Source organism: Aristolochia californica, unplaced genomic scaffold (genome assembly GCF_029961685.1).
Source record: "Aristolochia californica isolate CCGP_79_NKW_82.1479 unplaced genomic scaffold, dmAriCali1.0.hap1 SCAF_3, whole genome shotgun sequence".
Classification (NCBI taxonomy): Eukaryota; Viridiplantae; Streptophyta; class Magnoliopsida; order Piperales; family Aristolochiaceae; genus Aristolochia; species Aristolochia californica.
In genome coordinates, this window is record NW_027181992.1 from 43863170 (window position 1) to 43884454 (window position 21285).

General features: G+C 35.5%; 2 protein-coding genes across 2 annotated transcripts; one reads left to right on the top strand and one right to left on the bottom strand.

The window, feature by feature from the left end:
- Positions 1-6297: 6297 nt before the first annotated feature.
- Positions 6298-8776, top strand: LOC137959895 (ethylene-responsive transcription factor RAP2-12-like). Its single transcript, XM_068807303.1, has 3 exons — positions 6298-6625; positions 7512-8438; positions 8558-8776. Exons 1-2 carry the CDS (start codon positions 6400-6402, stop codon positions 8384-8386), a joined length of 1101 nt encoding a protein of 366 aa, XP_068663404.1. The 5' UTR covers positions 6298-6399; the 3' UTR covers positions 8387-8438; positions 8558-8776.
- A 9679-nt stretch (positions 8777-18455) lies between these two features.
- On the bottom strand, positions 18456-21278 carry LOC137959824 (large ribosomal subunit protein eL18y-like). The gene is made up of 5 exons (XM_068807201.1): positions 21129-21278; positions 20952-21041; positions 19989-20117; positions 19053-19235; positions 18456-18756 (listed from the first exon to the last, which is right to left on the bottom strand). Exons 1-5 carry the CDS (start codon positions 21129-21131, stop codon positions 18598-18600), a joined length of 564 nt encoding a protein of 187 aa, XP_068663302.1. The 5' UTR covers positions 21132-21278; the 3' UTR covers positions 18456-18597.
- Positions 21279-21285: the final 7 nt, after the last annotated feature.

Genomic DNA, 21285 nt, shown 5'->3' on the forward strand with positions numbered 1-21285 from the left:
AATGAAGGTGTCTTGTATAAAGACAGGTTGAAAAGGTTGAGAACAGAGTCTGAGAGCACAAGTGATGAAGCCAAGAAGTCTGAAGTGATTCAGTTGAGAGATCTTCCAGCTATTGAGATGGAAAATATTGCTCAGACAGACCAGGAGAACATACCCTCAAAAGTAAATCAGAACATTCATGTGATTGAACTCAGGAGATCTTCCAAAACTAGTAGACCACCATAGAGGCACTCCCCTAGACTTAATTATATTTTGTTGACTGATAAAGGTGAACCAGAGAGTTATGAGGAAGTCGTGCAAGTTGATAAATCAAGCAACTGGGAGTTGCCCATGTGGGATGAGATGGATTTATTGTTATCCAATCAGACATGGCAGTTGATCGAGCTACCAAAAGGAAAGAAGGCCTTGCAGAATAAATGGTGTACCGAATAAAAGACGAACATGATGGCAGCAAGTGGTACAAGGCAAGACTAGTGGTAAAAGGGCTTTCAACAAAAAGAAGGCATTGACTACATTGAGATTTTCTCTTCAGTAGTGAAATTGACTACTATTAGAATAATGCTTGGACTAGCGGCAAATGAATACTTGCACTTAGAGCAGTTGGATGTAAAGACAACCTTTCTTCATGGTGATTTGGAGGAAAACATTTACATGATGCAGCCATAGGGTTTCAAAGCACAAGGAAAGGAGAAAACGGTGTGCAAACTTCAAAAGAACATGTATGGTCTTAAAAAAGCTCCAAGACAATGGTATAAGAAGTTTGACACTTTTATAAGTAGTAATGGTTTCTTGAGGTGTCAGGTAGAGCATTGTTGTTATGCGAAGAAACTTGATGACTCTTACATCATTTTACAACTATATGTTGATGATATGTTGATAGTAGGTGCTTGCAAACAGAAAATAGATAATTTTAAAAGGGAGTTGTCGAAGAAGTTTGCAATGTAGGATTTGGGTGCTGCAAAACAAATCCTTGGGATGAGGATTACTAGAGATACTGATGTCTTGAAATTGTCACAAGAATAATATGTGAAGAAGGTGATGAGCAGTTCAACATGAATGATGCAAAACTAGTGAGTACTCATTTGGCTAGTCACTTTAGTCTATCTAAGGAGCAGTCACCTTCTACAAAGCAGGAGTGAGCGAACATGGCCAATGTGCCTTATGCTTATGCTATTGGCAATCTCATGTATGCCATGGTGTGTACTAGACTAAACATAGCTCATGCAATAGGAGTTGTGAACATATATATGAGTAATCTGGGTAAACAACATTGGGAAGCAGTGAAGTGGATTTTTAGGTACTTGAGAAGCACTACAGACTCAGCCTTATGTTTTAGAAAGTCAAACTTGGGATTACAGGGTTATGTAGATGTTGGCATGGCTGGAGACATTAATGGTAGGAAGAATACCACTAGATATGTATACACATTGGGTGGTACAACAGTTAGTTGGGTTTCTACGTTACAGAAAATAGTTTTTCTTCCCACTATTGAGGCATAATATGTTGTCGTGACTGAAGCCGACAAAGAGATGGTATGGTTGCATTCTTTCTGGGAAGAACTAGGTCTCAAACATGGGAAGAATGTGTTATTTTGTGACAGTTAGAGTGTTATTCATTTAGCAAATAATCTTATTTATCATGCCAGAATAAAGTACATACAGGTGCATTATCACTTCATCAGATCAGCTCTAGTGGATGGAGTCTTAGCACGTGCGAAGATTCAAGGGAGTCAAAATCCGATCGATATGTTGACAAAGACAGTTACGATCGAGAAATTGAAGTTATGTGCAACTTCAGTTGGACTTCTCTCCGAGGATTGATAAGTTGTTGTCGTTTTAGAGGAGAAATTGTTGATATATTAGTCTCCAAGTGGGAGATAGTTAAGTTGTGGAGCCTAATTAACGCTCGTGGGGGTTCGAAGGGGGTGCGAGGGCGGAGCCCTCGTCTGATCCACGATATATTGATTGTTGTTTCATTAAAGGCAGTTTGGGAATTTTACTCTTATATCACGGTTGCCCTAATTTTCTCCTCTTGATTGAGAGTTGATGCTATTAGGGTTTAATCATCTTAATGCAATGGGCATCTCGAGTTGTAGCTTGAGAGGTTAAAGAGTAACACTTGTAAGTGTGCGATTTTTCTTGTAAACTATTTCATCTTCATAGTAGATTACCTGTATAAATCTTGTTGTTTGTTCTCGTGCTTGTTTTTCTTTTCTTCCACAGTTATTATTTTTGTTCTCGTTAGTTTGGAATTAGGGCGTTTTATGCCTAACAATTTTAAAGACAAAGATTCTTAAATCAAAGTTGATGCTTCACCTATATTATGAGATTCATCCTAAAGATTTCCTTGGAGATTGACTCTATATAGCTCATATGAGGAACCAAGTAATTATGATTGCAACAGTTTTGTCCCTTTTTGCTTTTGAGTTTGTTTAAAATTTTGGTTTAGATATAAGAATTACTCATTTAATCTTGTTATCATATAAGATGTATGGGAGAGAGTTCACATTTTTATGTAATGATCAAACATGCACCATCAGAGGGTTAGTGAGATTAGTTTTTAGAAAGTTAATTGAATTTTTAAGCTTACGAATTTATAATCCAATTGTTTTTTTTTATAGTTTTTAAAAGATAGTAGTTGGTGAAATTTCAATCATTTTTAAATATTTAAAAACTTAGGTGTTAGTAAGATATGATTGATTACCATATGGATTTGAGTACATAAGTTATTTCTAATGAAGTACACAACAATTTTTAAATGTGAATTAAATCATTTAAATTATATAATTTTTTTATGAGAAAATGATTCTATGTTTTTTAATTAATATAAATTGAGTGCTTTACAATTCTTCTTCAATACCACAATAAGCGCTTGTATCAGGAAACAATTGTATCTTATTTTGGTTATGTAAAAGACTCTATAAGAGTCTTGTCCCCCTCAAACTTCTAATGCAATGGAAAAGATCCTAGGTGAATGTATCAAAATAAAGAAGAAGGTAATGTTGTTCACAATAATAATAATAAAAAAAGACAGAGAAAGTCTCAAGTCACATATCTTTCGAAGTCTCAAAATCAAGAAATCAAATATATGGTTATTACTAGGCATTTCATTGTTAACAATTAGAAGTTATATAAAAGGAGTATTGAGTTTTATGCATGTTCCTCCTCCTCCTCATGGTGTTGACATGACACATGCTATTTATAAGTGTTTGAAAGATTGAAAAATTAAAAATAAAGTATTTACTATCTCAGTTGATAGTATTGTATATAATGATGTTTGTTTTAAGGTTTTAAAAGATAATTTTTCAAGAAATAAAAAATTTCTTTGTGGTGAAAATTTGTTTCATAGGCGTTGTTGTACTCATTATTCTGAACTTATTAGCCCAATATGGTTTTGGTGAAATTAAGGATATCATTGAAAATATGTGACAATGCTAAATTCATTAATAAATTTGAGGCAAGACTTTTTACTTTTCTAAAAATTGTGTTGCAATTACAACTAGGTGCAAAAAAGTTGGTCAGTGATTATCTTACTTGTTGAAATTCTATTTATGATATGTTATCTTATGCATTAGAATTAAAAGATGCATTTCCTAAACTCCAATATATACAGCCAACTTATGATTGTTTGTCCAGTTTTGATGAATGAGAAATGTTGAAAATGGTATATACGATTCTAGAAGTTTTTAATGTATTTACCGATATCATTTTTTAGAGTGAAAACTCTACTTCTAATTTATACTTTAGTGGGATATCTAGAGTGAAAGAAATTTTGAATCTTCATTCTATGAATGAAAATAATTTTGTTTTGGCAAGGTAAAATGAAAGGACAATTTGAAAAGTATTGTGACGAATGAAACTTGTTGATTCAAGAGTTAAATTAAAATTGATTAAAATGTGTTTTCTAGGGATATATTTTGAGGTAAAAACTAGAATAAATGTAAACCTAGTTCGTTAGACCTTATTTGAGATATATAATGAATACATAGCCATGTGTAATGTGGGAACTAGTAATGAAGAGCTAACTTTGAGTGTTAGTTTTCTAGGTATTTCTACAAGTTTTAGGTCTCATTCTTCATCAAATTCAAGTTAGTCAAAATTAATGACTTGCATGAAAGAAGTAGAAGTAGCAAAATCTCCAAAATCATAATTGGATAATTATCTTAAAGAAGGTAAATATATTTGTAATGAGACTTCAAAATATGATTTTGATGTTTTTAATTTGGTAAAAGTAAATAACTTGAAATATCGTTATTATTTAAGATGTTAGTAGAGATTCTTGTAATTCTCATACCGGCAATAGCCTCAAAGTCTACCTTTAGTGTTTGTTGGTAGATTGATAATCCTATATCATTTTCCTTGCACAAAATACACTTCAACTTTTAATTTGTGGCAGTGACTGGATTCAGGTTCTTCATGGTGTCAAGAAAAATTAAAAGGTTAATGAGTATTGGATAATTATTAATTATGATATTTTTCATGTGAATATTCTAGTTTCATTTAACAAGTTTTTATTTTATGGTTGTAGCCTAAGAGGAAGCTCGTGGAGATAGTATTACTCGTTACATGATTTTTTTAAAAAAAATCATCTTGGTAATTTTAATATTTTCTATTACATGAAATAAGTAGTAGTGGAAGACTATTTATTTTATCATACAATAGTCAGTTTTATTCTTTTATATTTGTCGTAGGTGGAGACTTTGCTTATGTATTTAAGCTTAGGATAACCCCAAGGGGTTGTGGGCTTTTTTCTACCAATTGGGGCCCTCCCTTCCTTGCAATTTATTAACATCAAAATTCAAATTTAACTTTAAAATATTTGTTTTCTATTAACAACTTTGACATAATTCCTTTATCATACATGGAAAAACTGTAAGTAATAAATAAACAAAGTAATCAGGCTTAAATCACACAAAAAAATGAGGCACATTGAATTACACATACATCGTACACTTATCGATGGAAGTCACACCTAAAAATAAACACGAATCAGTGTATTATTAAAATCTACTTGTGGGTTAATATTTTAACGAACAATATGATTCGTAATTGAATTTTTATGATGAAACTAGAAAATTAATCATGTCTCAATATATGTTGGATAATCAAGAAATAAAATATTTTTTTTCCTTTTATCCTAATTAAACATAAAAATAAAATAATTTCCATATTTAATTACAATTTCATGTGATGTCTATTTTTGAGCTTAGTGAACATGGATTAACCCATCCAAATTCCAATATAGGCGGTATATTTGACTTTGACCGATCTGAGGCACCAGCCACCCAATAATTAGGGTGTCCCCTTCCATGACACCTCTAAGGCGGCTTTACGACTTGAGGATGCGGACAAGTCGTCACAAGACAAACACGTGCGCCGCGCTGTCCACCTATTCGTTCGTGACATGTTCCATGTAATCCGGTGAAAGCGTGTTGGCCACGCGCTTCGTTGCCCTTCATCTACCACTAATTAATTACTCCAAATTTAAAACGTGATTAGTATTAAGCAAGTTCCGGACTTTCGAGCGGAGTGGCATGGTGGTAAAAAAGGGCTGCTTGCGGGGCTATTAAGGATGAGAGTAGATGCCACGTCATCAGTCGTTCACTCCGAGGCTCCTAGGGGACCGAACCTGTACAAGCTACGCATCGCCAGTGTGGGTCCAACTGGTCCACAACCTCTTTTGTCGTTATTCCTACCTATTCCACTTCTTTTTTATTTAATTAAATATATTTTTTTTAATCCTCTCAATTACGGTAGATTCCGTTCACGCACCTCCCTCTTCACTCCGCCTCTTTTTTCTAACCCAGTCTTGACTGGAAATTGCCCCGGTTCCAAATTAGCCGTCCCATATCACAATAATATCCATTTTGCCATTCTTTAACTATTCAAGGTAGTGTTCATAATTTATTAAATAATTTTCTCTTAATTTTACATTTCGGATATTTTTGTTTATTTTGCTAAAATTATATTTTTATTCCTTTGAATCAAATAATAAAGGAATAAAAATAATAAAATAATTATTTGATTCAAAGGAATAAAAAATTAATTGATTAAATTAAATATAATTTTATTTTTTATAAAATCCAACTTCATTTACACGTTGTCAGTAGACATGGCCGCGCGGACGGCGGGACCTAGATCTCAGCTCGCCCATTCCAGATCATTATGGTGTAGTTAGTTAATAAAGAAAATGGTAGATAGGTAATTTGACTTGAGATATTTACCCTTGCCCCCCAGCGTGTGTCGTAAAATCCATGCCGCAATCTGGTGGTGGACATTTTTACATTTATAAACCCCCTGCTCCAAAGGCTTTCTCTCTTTCGTTTCGTTCGTTTTTCTGCAACTCTCCATCTCTTTGAATCGAATTTTCAGTCTGGAATTGCTTTTGGGCTTTTGAAACATGTGTGGAGGAGCTATTATATCTGATTTCATCCCGACGAACAGGCGTGTGACGGCCGATTACCTTTGGCCGGACCTGAAGAAGAATCACTACTCGAAGGCGCGCAAGCCGAATGTCATAGATGTAGAGGACGACTTCGAGGCTGATTTTCAGGACTTCAAGGACGATTCTGATGAGGAAGAGGACATCAAGCCCATCGTCTTTCCCAAGAATCGTTTGGCTTCCGGTAATCTCCGTTTTGTTTTTTTATTTCCGGTACATTTTGGATTCGAATCTTTAATCCGTGGCTGAGGTTTCATGATTGGGGGTTTAGGGTTTTGCCAAGCCGATCGTCTGGAATCCATGCGTCCATAGCGTTTTACGGGGTTCTTTTTTCTTTTTTTTTTAGATTTGGCTCTGATATGGGTCCTGTTGTCCCGTCACTGTTATTCGTCTTAGAATGCAATCGATGTTCTGTTGCTAATGTCTGTTTTTCTTTAGGGATCATCGATCTTATGTTGCGTTTTTGGTTTGCTATATCTGGATCCGTTCTTCAAATCAGCCTATCATCGGGGTTGTTGAGTTTTGTAAAGATTCTGTCATTCTTCTTTTAATGAATTGACTACAAACGGGAATATGATACGCTTCATTATATCGAGCTTAGTGCGTATTAAGTTATGTTTCCATGGGGTCGTTTCTATTTACTCGATGAGAAATATTGTGATTTAAAGGATCATTTGATTTAATATCTGGTTATGTGATTTTATCCATACATACTTTCTTGTCCGATCTTCTTTCTGATTTTTCTATTTTTTTTTAATTTTTTGTCATCTTTGTTCTACCATTTTGTATTGTTATCAGAATGGAATTTGGTGTATATGTATTTTGTGGTTGTAATTATATTACGTTGTCTTCCTGTCAATGGTAAAAATCCTACCTTTCTTATTTATCACTCAAAGGCTATATGTTCCGAACAATTGAGCCTGTTTCGTTGACTTATCCACCGGTTTCTCTTTTGTGTCTTTTTGTAATTTTCTATTATCTTTTTATACTTAACTTTCTCTGTATTGCATCACATACATCACAGATTTTTTGCCGTTTGTTTGATTTGACCGTTTGCTTTGTCATTGCAGATCTATCATCTACTGTTAAATGCTCTGAATTTACTGGGCCTTGTGAGAAATCTGCAAAAAGGAAGAGAAAGAACCAATATCGTGGAATTCGCCAGCGTCCTTGGGGAAAATGGGCAGCTGAGATCAGAGACCCAAGAAAAGGTGTCCGTGTGTGGCTAGGAACCTTTAATACTGCTGAAGAAGCTGCAAGAGCTTATGATGCTGAAGCTCTTAGGATTCGTGGCTGTAAAGCCAAGGTCAACTTTCCTGATGAATCAATGCCAGCTGCTCAAAAACGCACAACAAAGCTGAACACACACAAAGTGCCTAAATCAAATTCCTGCATGATGAAAAACGTAAATTACAATCAGAACTTCAGTTTTGCTGGCAATCAGGACAAAGATTTTTATGATACTTTTGGATTTTCTGAAGAAAAGGAACCACCAACTAAGAGAGCTGCTTACATGGGTTCTATCCAGAATGAATACAAGTCCCTTGCACCTAATGATATTGGTCGCCAATGTTTCCTCTCAGATCAAAGTGGTAATTCGTTTGAGTGTTCTGACTTTGGGTGGGGCTCTGAACCAAAAACCCCGGAGATTTCTTCTATTCCTGCTACCCTGAAGAGGAATGAAACTGATTTTCTAGAAGATACAAATCCACAAAAGAAGCTTAAGAGTAATGTGGTGAACACGGTGCCTGTTGAAGAAAACGTGGCAATAAAGCTGTCCGAGGAGCTCTCTGCTTTTGAATCATGCATGAAGTTTCTTGAAATTCCTTATCTTGAAGGGGCCTCGGACACACCTATTGAGAGCTTGCTTAGTGGCGATGCAACTCAGGATGGTGGGGGTTCTATGGATCTCTGGAGCTTTGACGATCTGGTTTCTTGCTGGTAGTGTGTTCTAGGAAAGGCTGGTGTGGTTGGCAATGATATGTAAATACTGCAATGTTAGTAAGAGTCTTTCTATGTTGTTGTCTAATTTTCTGTGAACCTCCTTTCTGTGATTCATTAGATGACAGCCTCTTGAGATAAAATTTCTTTCTTGTTTCTTTTGTTTTGGTTGCAGGAATCTTTGTGGAGGCATTGGCAATTGGAAATGTAGGACAAGAAAAGTGCTCTGCTTGGAGTGTTTTCCGAGTCTCTGTTTTTTAAGTATAGGTATAGTTTTAGAACTTTGTATGTAATAACATAACATGTGCTAAATATGAATTACCTATGTGTTTCTGGTAGTATATGTTGAAGACCGAAATTTGATATAATCAGTATTGTTGTTTGTTTATTGCTAGCTTTTGTCTATTGGATTGAGGGTGAGTGATTCTTCGTCTAGGGCTACGGTGCCAAAAAATGCAGGCAGTCTTTTATGCTTCATATTATCCAAAAACAGGAGTAAATAGATAAAAATCTGTGCGTGCGTGCGTGTATATCGGGTCAAGAGTTTTTCATCTATTGAAACTTCTTTTATCTCATTGAGATGGAGTTAAAAATTCTTCTACTTCTCTTGTGGCTGTGTCAGTTCTTTGTTTTTGGGTTTGATTCTTGTTGATGCTTTCTTATATGACAGATGGAGTTTCCATGTTCTCTTCTGAGGCTTGTAGTGATGGTGCTCTCTCGTGGCAATAATCACTGTGAGGGCACACCGACCCTTATGGGTTTTTAATCCTTAATGTTTCGTGCATCAGAATTGCATTAGTTGGGTCTTTGATATAGCTTCTTGTGCAGATGTATGGTCTACTTGGTTTGCGTCCTAGATTAAATCTTCTGGTTTCGGAAGGGGACTTTGATTTCCTGGTTATGCATATTTTTTCGTGAGGATTTGGCCTTTTGAACTGTCAGATAGGTCAGACAGATATGGCTGTCAACTTTCTTCCTTTCCAGGAAAAGGGATGCGAAAGATTCACGGGGGACTATTTATTCGGCCGTCAGGTATCTCCTTTTTGCATCTTTGGGTGTGCGCACGACTATGATAGTGTGAGCGGCTTTCTTTAAACTTTGATTTTCATTTAAAATTCTTTCTCAATCCTCGCGTTTCCTATCACTTTGTCTAAAAACTGAAGACGCGGTCCAAAACTTGTTTTAATTCTCTTTTTGGCCGTGTAATGTTACAATTTTGCTTTCCATTTGTGTAAAAAATTATTAGGTCTGTCTACTATTTAGTTTAAAAACCTTCTTTTCCTTCAAAAGTTTGACAACACTCAAAATTACCTCCAACAAGAAGAGAAAATAAAAATAGAAAGTGATACCACTGAGAATTAAAAAGTGATGTCACTTGAGTTTAAGGGTACAAAGGTAAATTTATCTCCCAGGGATTAGTCAAAGTTGGAGTGAAAATATATTAAATATAAAATAATTATACAAATATAGTACTAAATATGAAATATAATAAATATATAAATGCTTATTTTTATAAAATATCGTACGATATTTATAAAATATATTAAATATAATAATTAAACAAATGCTTACTTTTATATTATTAAAATTGTAATCAAATTTTAATTTTGTAATATCTAAATATGAAATAATTATACAAATATCGTATTACATAGCATATTTTACAAATATCGTAATAATAAAAATAAAAATAATACAAATATAATTCAATCATCTTTTTAATATAAAAGAAATATATCTGTTCATACAAAAGTACAACACAAAGAAATATATATGTTCATACAAAAGTATAACATAATAGTCAATAATTTTGTCACATTTGAATTACTAAAACATCTCGATAATATGATACTCTTGCAAATTGTACTGCGGACTCCTTCTGAGTACTTCTTTGAGTATCCATATCATCACTACTATCATTGTCTTCAATATCACTTTCATTGTTATCTTCACAATGTTCTCCACCAGAATCATCACTTGAATCATCTTCTTCATCTTCAAATAAATCCATGTGATCTTCTATGCGTATATAATTATGCAATACACAACAGGCAATACAATTTTAATCTGGACATCAAAATCAAAAGGAGGAACATCTTTTAATATCTTGAAACGAGCTTTTAAAGCCCCAAATGTACGCTCAATAATGTTCCGTAAAGATGAGTGTCTTCAGTTAAATAATTCTCTTTCATCCATAGGAGTATTATTCCCAAATTCTTGCAAGTGATAACGAGTACTTCGATAGGGTGCCAAGAACCCATGAAGATTTGCATATCCAACATCTACCAAATAATATTTGCCTACAATAAAATATATATCTTTTATAATCGAATAAAAAAATTTTAAATAGACTATATAGAGAGAAACGATATTTACCTTTAGGAACATAAATTTTATCTCGTCTGGTTAATGCTGACTTCAATACACGTGAATCGGCTACTGATCCCTCCCATCCAGCAAGTATATATGTGAATTGCATGTCAAATGTACATGCTGCCATTATGTTTTGTAAGAGAAAACCTTTCCTGTTCCAGAATCTTGCTTGTTGATCAAATGGGATATGTGCTTTAATATGAGTACCATCGATGATACCAATACAATCCTAATAAAAATATCATTAATACAAATATATATTTTTATAGTAACTAAAAATTATTCATCAAACGACTTTATACTTACCTTAAAATATGGATAACATATATCACTATTTAAGATCTTTAAATGAGTATGTCTTGAAGGTCGCTTGATGTAATTAGATTGTAGTCTGATAATAGCATTTAACACCATGTTAAAATACTTACTAATTGTCCAATTTGATCTTTCAAACATCTCTGAGGTGACACTGTAAGATTGTTGTTGACCAACAATGATACAAAAATATGCAAGCTGTTCTTCCACAGATATTGTACTTGTATCAAATAAAAGTCTTCTACTTTTCAAGATTCCAGCCAACTATAGAAAAATAGTTTGATTCATCCTATACACTTTTCGAAATTTAATAGGCGATCTTTTTAATGATTTCTTTAAATATCGTGGACCACCCATATGATAAGAATGTTGTACTTGCCTATTACAATAGTTTAAGTATGAATGGACAAGGACAAGTACAACTGTATAAGTTGCAATACAAATACATATTTTCTCCCTATCTAGTAGATCATCCATGGGTACCTGTAATACTAGACATTGAATAATGAAAACATGGTTCAAACACATTCACTATTGACCAGAAATACTCAATAATCAACATCATTCATACAAAATCAAATGTGTCTCGTAAATATAAGTTAAAACTGTCAACATCTGTAATAGTCTATTACATTGCATTGAATTTAGCCATCAACCAGTTATACTGATCTTCTTGTTTCATCTTCATAAACATATCCTTCTTAGCTTTGGTGTCGAGCAACTCCATGGCATAATATTTGACTTCTATGGGCAAGTTAGGTAATGCCTCGAGTGTTTCGAACCATGGAGGTTCTACTGGGGGAGTAAAGATGTCTCTAGGGGTTGATGACATATTTTTAATAGCCTCAACGATCATGTTAGCATTTTCAACTAATGGTTTGGATCTCTTCCTACGCAGAGTAGAAGAAGTTCTTGTAAATCTCTCTGATTTCAGAGAGGTTTTCTCATTATCGAACTCTCATTCAGAATACAAAAAATCCGTCGGGTTGATGAGAAACCCTATTCGAAAAAGAAGAGGAAGAGGGAATTTACAAGTATGCCCTTGGACCAAAGAAAAAGACAAGTATGCCCCTTTACATATACATATTTACATTAAACCCCCCCCCTCAAACTTATGAAGGGGCATTTGGTGAAGACGTCCGCAAGTTGAGATGTGGAGGAAACATGGGGCAAGGTGAGAGAGCCTTATAAGTAGTGATGCTACACAAAGTGACAATCAATCTCAATATGCTTCGTACGCTCATGAAAAACCGGATTCTTGGCAATCTGAATAGCACTTTGATTATCACAAAACATAGGGGTAGTAGACAGTTGAGGAAAGCCAAGTTCTTCAAGTAAGCGGCGAAACCAAATTAACTCAGCAGCAGTGGTTGCCATAACCCGATATTCTGCCTCGGCAGAAGAGCGAGAGACAACAGATTGTTTCTCGGATATTTGTAGCTTGTGTTGCTCTGATACTATGTAAATCTCTCTGATTTCAGAGAGATTTTCTCATTATCGAACTCTCATTCAGAATACAAAAAATCAGTCGGGTTGATGAGAAACCCTATTCGAAAAAAAAAGAGGAAGAGAGAATTTACAAGTATGCCCTTGGACCAAAGAAAAAGACAAGTATGCCCCTGGACCAAAGAAAAAGACAAGTATGCCCCTTTACATATACATATTTACATTAACAGTTCTATCCCCATCATTGCTTGGTGCTTTGCTTTTCGGAGGAACATCACTTGGAGACTCTGTAATGTTGGGTGCTGGGATCTCCCTGATTGCATCATCTTCATCAATGTCATCAATCATTGTCCCTTCTACAAAATTCGAAAGGTTATAATCTGCCTCCATGCTTGTGTTACTTGTTTTCCCCACGGCCATAGTGTTTTCAACCACAATAGCCAATTTTTCATAGAGCGGACAACCTTCCCGCCTATACTTGTCGGCTTCTCTATGCATCTACATGAAAAGTTATCGTTTAAAATACTAAAAAGCATGATTAATAAAACATGATTCATAAAGCATGCTTAATAAAGGAAGAAACATAACATTCTATCTTGCATTTACAAACCTTTCTATAGTCTTGCCACATTGTCTTACTAGCAGTGATTTTCTGGGTTGTTGGATCCCACCCAAAGCTGTTAGTGTTTAGGCATGTACTCACAACCATATACATTCTTTTCTAAGTCCTCATGCGGTTTTTCAACTGTTCTACTGTTTTTTGGTTTGCTTCATCCATATTGAACTTATTGACACAATCGTTGAAAACTTCGTGTTTCCAAACTCCATTGGGTAATTTATTACCCAAATTGACTTGCTCAATGAGCAAATCAATCATTTTACAGTCTTCGTCAGACGTCCATGTGTCGTATGACCTCTTTGTAGTGCTATCCATATTGTCATTACCTTTCCTCCTTCTAGCCATCTAAAACTCATAACCAGTAGACAATGAATTAAAAAAAAAATTTCACACATCAGTAACAATTTCCATTACCTTGTTATTTTTATTTTCCAATGTCCAAACTCCCCAATAACTTACAAAGTCCATGTGGGAATGAAGTCACAAGCAAATAGTTCATATACAAATTGCTCCAGGCATTTTTGGTGTTCAATATCCCATGCTTAATAAATTTCTATTTGTCTAAAACCATTTAATGAGCTACATGACTCTGAGGTTAGAAACATACAATTCCTATACGAAATTAATTTTTTTTTTATGTTGCATATCAATATAAGACATGTGATCAAAGTAATAATATATGAAACTATTATTCTTTTTACTGTCACTACAAGAAGTTAAGCATCGTTAACATGAAATATATAGCATATTAGATAGAAGAGCCTCGGATAAAATCATATAGTGTTGTAGACATATTAAAAATAACAATAGGTCCTGAAAAAGAAAAACAGTAAATTTGAAATGAAGACCACCTAAAAATCTTTACAGTGCATTAACCTCGTCAAAAACTCTGTTTCATTTTATTCTATTTCTCTTATTTCATTTTATCTACACTCTCACAAAAGCATAAGATTCCCACTCCTGTTAGTCTAGTTATTTACCAATTGGGTAACTACTTATAGGTCTACTGGGTTGATCTCATACAATCGCACTCTGCAAGTTACAAAGAAGTTTCAGGTTTCTCTTTGATAGGTCCATTATGTTACAAAAGAGAACTTCTCAATAGGAAAGAATAGTCAATCAATAAAGTTTGTGTAATCAGATAATGGATGAATTATATTAAATATAACTGGAGTCAGGCTTTGGCTTTCAGAACTGATAATACAATTGATTCAGCTTCAGATGAATGAATTAAAAACATAAGCAAAGGAGAATATATCAAGTTTCTAAACCTTTAAGTTATCCACTTTTCAATTTTTTTAAAACACAGATAACATCAATGGATTGAGTTACAATCTCTTTGTTGTCACTGGATTGAGATATGCTAATTGATAAACGGTCAGAAATAATTCTTCATCACCAATGTGCACCAAGAAGTCCACGATGTGCCTTCAAATAACTTCATAAATACCTCGATTTGAGCTGGAGAGGTTGCAGAGAAGGGAGACTGGTTCGGCGACGATCGTCGGTGCTGGGGATGGCGAGAGGAAGAGAATCAAGCACCGGGGAGAGGTCGCAGAGGGGGCGATTGAAATCGCCGACGGCCGCGAGTGAGGAAGGAGTCAAAGAGGGGAGAGATGTCGCCGAAGGTCGTCGGATTTGGGAACGGTGAGAGGAGCGCCAGAGATAAGGTCGTAGGGTGATTGAAATCGCCGAAGATGAGCGAGCAAGGGAGAAATTTTTTTTCTCTCTGAAACCCTCGTTCGACAAACGTTCCTCCCCAATAGCAAGATGTATTTGAGCGATGGTAGGTGAAATCCGAGCTCGACCCCTCGAATTTCACTGTAAGTGTGGGTCCTTGGTCCCACTTAATCGACTAGTATTTTCGGGTTGTATTGGTTAGGTACTTACATGGTATCAGAGCAGATTCCAAATGTCCCGCTTTCTAATCCCTATGCGTTCGCATGTTTGGTGAGGGGACTTTGTATTTGCATTTGTATTTGGAATTTGGCCTGAGTTTAACCCGGGGGTTTGGTCTGCGGGGGAGTGTTGGAATATGTTGGTGATCTGTATTAAGACTTGGCTTTCTGCACCTTAATAGACTAGTTTGTTGGGTGCGGATGGCTTGGTACTTGGCATTTGACACTCCACCCCGTGTCCGAATCCCCGAGGGGACTTTGGTTTGGTCTTTGGATTTGATTTGTCTATGCATTTGGTGGGGTGGGTGTAAGTGTGGGTCCTTGGTCCCACTTAATCGACTAGTCTGTTGGGTGTGAATGGTTTGGTACTCTGCATTTGGCACGCCATCCCGCGTTTGAATCCCCATGAGTTTGTTTGCATTTGGTTTGGCGCGGGGACTTTGCATTTGGCGGGGTAGGTGTAAGTGTGGGTCCTTGGTTCCACTTAATCAATTAGTCATTTCAGGTTGTATTGGTTAAGTACGTACATTCACTTACCATCGTTTTAAGCCTGAAACGGGGAAAAGCAAAATGCAAGTGTATTTCATTTTCCCCCATCACTTACTGGGCACACTAATGGGTTTTGGCCCACTTTCCCTAGCGTAAGTGAAATACACTTCACTTACGCTGCGCACTAACAGGCCCTAGGGAACCACGAGGAGTTTCCAAATAATTAATTGGAAAAAAGTATAAATAGGGGTTATAGTTTAAGGAAAAATCAGTTAAGCCTTTTTCAAATATCTATTTCCTCTCTCAAATTGGTGTGTAGCACCTCTCCTCTTTCTCTTCTCTTCTTTTCTCTTTTACTTTAAGATCTCTCTCCCTCTCTTCTACTTTACTTCTTTCTTCTTTCATTCTCTCTTATTCCAACCCTCTTAACTTCTCATTTTCAATTTTTCTTTTCACTTTTAGAAAAGATAAGAACTTCTTACAATTAAGATTTTTATCAATTGATATTATAGTCCTTTGGGACCTACTCCGTCTCAACTGTTTAACCAAATAGAAGATCATTTGGATGAGACTATAGATTTGGTGTTTAAACAGAGCATTGCCATCACAAGAATCATATTTAATGTGTCAATGTTATACTTGAATGAAATATATTCAAGTATAGTTTCGGAAGAAACAAGCGTCAAGTCAATCGGATATCTGTATCAGAGTCGACTAGGGTCCTACTGCTAAATAAATCAATTCAAACAACTACAACCAATTCAAGGTGAACACTTTCTATATCAAAGTATATATCAAATCAAATATCTTCTAGTCTACTTAATGGATTAAAAATGGTATTCATAACTATATTTAGTGAGATATTATCATCAGAAGCCACAAAGGTTAATCCTTCATAAACTTTCTTCCATCTTTCTTGAGCTTATTCGACCAAGCTCACCCTTTCCCTTCCCCCATTACCTTAAAACTCTCAAATTACTTATTCATATCCCCCACATAATTGAAGAAATAAACCCCCATATTTTTTCTTCCAAACTCCCTTACTTCTCTCCCAATTTTTTTCCAGCCAAAACCACATCTTAGAACTTACTAAATCACATCCCAACCTCCCTAAATACTCTCCCTCTTCTCCAAAATCACTTTGTACCCAAAAAAAGAAGCATGGTGTCGCAAAGGATGTTTAGAACAACAACAACAATATCAATATGAGGTTGTTGATAGTCATAAGTTTGGCCAAGAAAATTTGGGCCAAAATGTTACTAATTTGGAAGGACAAATGCAACACCTAACAAATATGTTTCAATCCTGCATGGAAGCAAGGGTGGTAACCCTCTTCAACAAGTAATAGATCATGGAACACAACAAAATATGTTGTTGGTAAGTTTTCTAGTTTACCACCACAAGATGTTTCCAAACCAACCAACCCCATCTCAACTAAACCAAAATTATTACCCAGCACTCCAACCTTCTTTCTATTTCTCCATTCCATCCATCACACACCTTGCTCACCAAATCCTTACTTTTACACCCAACTATGGAATGTCACCTTATCCATCTTCAATTTCACAAGACCAATTTAATCAATTTCAAACATCACCCATATACTCCACCACTACTCACCTCGATGCCACAATATCCCAAACATATACCCAACATCAAAATACTTCCACTTTCACTCTCAATTCAACCCACATCTAAACCAACTCACAAATCCAATCATCCACACTACATCTAATAAAAACAAAATTTATTATTTCTCTCCACACCCCCACCTCATACAAATCACCAATGTATAGACATACAACTTACCCAACTCATATTCTCCGTCCATCTCAATCACTCCCTCTCCTCCCCAAACAAATCCTCCACCTCCACCACTAAAACCATGAAACAAACCACAAAATTATGCCCCGCCGAGCTAGTCTTCTAGCCACCCACCCCCATGATGATCCCATCCTATTCATTCAAATAATCACACCACATATTACCTTACTATTTCCTAATTCAACCCCAACTCATCTCACTTTCCAAATGCAGGCCCTAACCCTCTTGAACCAAACCCTCAGCCTCATGTACCACATGTGTATCACCCATCATCCAATTCAGCACAACCATTCACTATTGTCCAAGACCAAAATATCGTTACTCTAAAAAAAGCTTGGTTGCACCGTATACCACAAGAGCATAAGCAAAACGAGCTTAACAAGAAATATGCAATGTGGGAGATTGAAGACAAGTTTTTACAACGATTTCATAGTACTTAACCTTGAGGGCAAGGTTGATTTTCCAAGACAGAGTGGGATGTAAAACCAAAACTTATGTAAATAATACACATGCACCAAGCTAGGGAACGGGTACAAATTGACAATTCGGGGGCATTTATTTTTACAAAATCTAAGGTGTGCAACCTTAAGAGTAAAAGTCACCATTTGATTTTGTTTTTTAGAAAATCTAGGGTATGCTACTTTGGATACGTGAAGATGAATTCCTTCTATGATTCCTTGTCTTTCAACCGTGAGGACAAGGTTTATACTCAATAAGGGTCAAATGATAGAGATCCAAAATTACCCCTAACAAAGAAAAAGAGGAAAGCGGTGCCACATCTTTGAAAATAGTATTTTGGATTCTTATCAACACACTAATATCCTTTTACCTACATCCTTGTAAGTTTTTATTAATTTTTTTCTTATTTTGTTGATCCTGAAAACAAACACAGAACTTTTATTTGAAAGGACCTCAATTCACAATCATAGTTAATGCAATCTTGTCTTTTTTATTTTTATTTTTTATCTAGGGAAATAAGTCTTTAAGTATTTATTAGATGTTTGTTTACTTGAGGTGAAAAAAAATTGAATAATGTTTTAACTAGGATTAGCATTACTCACCATATATTTAATTACACCATGTCAGAGGCAGGCAACAAAATATACGGCTTAAGAGTAAACACCACAAAATTCAACATTACCAACTCGAAAACAAAAACACCTTAGGGAAGCAAAAATGTAGCAGAACGGTAAATAAATTGTTTCAAAACTGGGCCTAGTAAATTGTCTACAAGGAGCAGAATAAAAGTGGTCACACCCTAAAACCACGGCTATTTCTCCTACCCCTAGCTTTCTCAAATTTCCTGCCCTTTGAACGAACATAGGGTTTGGAGTGACTCCCTGGAACGCCTGGTGCCTTGCCAAAATGTTTGACGGCCTCTCTTGAATTCTTGGGACCCCTCAGGAGGACCTGTGCACACGGATAACCAAAGAAAGAAGATAAAAGACCTATTAAGTGAAACTAGCCAAGAAATCTATCTATTAATAACAACTGTTTGTTTCCCAACAACTCTTAAATAATGTCACCACAAGCTATGCAAGCTGTAAATTTAAATTTGTCTTATGATTATCAAAATCAGCAGTCCACCAGACAAGTTGCACAGTGCAAGCAGATAAGCCCCTAGACTTCCCTTTTTTTTTGGAAAAGCAAATCCTAGACTTCCCTTATCAGTTTAAAAAAACCAAGGAATGTGATTCAGAACATACTGTGTTTTGGCCCAAGGGTGCTCTGAGAGCAAGTTGGTCAAATGTCAAACATTCACCGCCTGCTTTCAGAATTCGAGCTCTAGCCTTCTCTGTAAACTTAAGAGCGGTCACTTTCAGCGCAGGGACTTCATAGACTCGTATATCATCAGTAACACAACCAACAACCACAGCAATCTTATCTTCCTGCAGAACCCAAAACCAAAAACAAAAACAAAAAAAGAATAACACTTGTGTAAGATTGAATAAAGTATCTAATTAAGATAGTTAAAACATTCTCAAATATAGGCAGACCAATGACATAGTTGAACCCGATTGAAAATTTCCTTTTTCTATAAAAAAAGCTTCCGAGTTCAATGTTTTAACTTGAGATATATTTCACCCTGAAACTTTTTAAAATTGAAATACCTGAGGTAGAGCCAAGAGACAAAAGACTCAATATACAAATCCTGTTTTGAGTTCTTATATGGACCACTAGCATGAACCTTCCTTAAACAAGGTTTTGCATTTCTGTCACAGGCAAGAGTGACGTGTTCATAAGAATAGACAATACATTATTAACTACCACTTTTAAAAAGCTGAATAAAATTCCAAAAGAACTACTCCATCTGAGACTTAAGAATAGTCAAACCATTTCCTAGTATGGTTTCAGAATGAATTAACCAAATTAGTTGCCACCACATTACTGATTGTCTTCATCTGTTTTTTTGCTAAAAATGACCTACTTAAACTCTTCTATTTTTCAGGCATGCTCAAATATAAACTACTTCAGAATAGTTGTCATGTTCTTAACAACATAGTATCATGACAAAACATGAAATTTTATCATCTAACCACTAAAAACTTAACTGAATAACCACTAAAAAGTTAATGTATTATTTTGAGCTAACCCAATGCCATCTAAGCAACTCAAGGACGGTAAAAGCAAAAGATGTGTACCTTCCCGTTCATGAAACGAATCAACCTTGAGAGAGACAATGGTGGCTTGTTGATCTTACTCATAAACAGTCTCTTCAATATAACAGCATTGAATTTACTCTCTGTCCTTCTAACCAAGAACCTGTAAAGCTGTAACCAGAACGAAAACTATAATATAAAACTGAGGTAAAAGCAACAGTATTTTCACCAGACTTCCTCCACTTTTGAAAACAAATCAGTAGAGACAGGACAAATTAAATTCCTAGACATGTCAAATAAAAGCAAGTGCAGATGCAATCCAAGAGAACCTACATATAACAAGTGTGGTTCCAGGTTATCGTGAAAGATACAACAAATAATTGACTACTACCAATGCTAGAATACAAAACCTCGATGTCAATTATCTCAAGTTAAAAAGAGTGGACTAAAGACAGTAAAAACAATGTATTTTACATGTAACCTAATAATGTAGTTTTAATAAATCCCAAGGTAATCTCATAACCTAAAGATCATGTGATTTGAAGCAATGAAGGGACAATTCACGCTCACAACCCATCTCAAGTGAAGATGAGATACAAAATCACTGCTAGGACAGAGGTAAAAAGGGGAATGGCTCTTTTAGTGAAGAGTTCAACTTCCCAGGTGAATAGAATCTAAGCTTCTCGTTTCTCATAAAATAGCCAATTCTCCCTAGATCCGAATATCAGACCAAAGTGTTGAAACCTAAGACAAATACATTCGAATCTTATGGCAAGGACCAAAAGGCAAACAATCTAACGAACAGAAATGAGTGTAAAAGAACGTGTGAGAAATGACAGAAAAGCAACAAGAATAAATTAAAGCATCTGAGACGTGTGCACAAAAAAACACTAGATCAAGTAGCATCTCCACTAATTGTGAGCAAAACAAGAAGAGCTAAGCTCCATCCAAACAAAAAAAATACACGTCCAAAAGAATTTTTGAAGTGAAACCCAAAGTTCCAACCTTCACGAGAAGCCTAAGATAAATATCATCTGATTTCGGAGCAGTACGCTTCGTTTTCTTCGACTTTCCTCCGGCCACCAGGTCGATACCCTGAGCAAACAAAACTAATATCTTCAGAATATATAATTTTAAATCAAAATGAAAAGGAGAATGCAGATGATAAAATCGTGAACATACCATCTTCCCCCTCTCGAAAATTTCAGTAAATGACCTTTCAGGAATCCCGGGCGAAAGGGAGAGCCAAAACGGCGACGAGTATTTGTAGCTTGACGAGCTAGGGTTTTGGGTTTTCAAAAGATAGTACTCATTGGACGAAATTACCCACTGTTTTTAA

Bases quoted from the DNA above. Each gene is read 5' to 3' on its own strand.
- LOC137959824 (XM_068807201.1), bottom strand. The intron at 20,118-20,951 runs GTTGGAACTTTG...TTCTGGTTACAG, and splicing joins ATCTTAGGCTTCTCGTGAAG to CTTTACAGGTTCTTGGTTAG. The intron at 19,236-19,988 runs GTACACATCTTT...TGGGTTCTGCAG, and splicing joins TTCGTTTCATGAACGGGAAG to GAAGATAAGATTGCTGTGGT.
- LOC137959895 (XM_068807303.1), top strand. From the start codon at position 6,400: ATGTGTGGAGGAGCTATTATATCTGATTTCATCCCGACGAACAGGCGT. The intron at 6,626-7,511 runs GTAATCTCCGTT...TTGTCATTGCAG, and splicing joins CAAGAATCGTTTGGCTTCCG to ATCTATCATCTACTGTTAAA.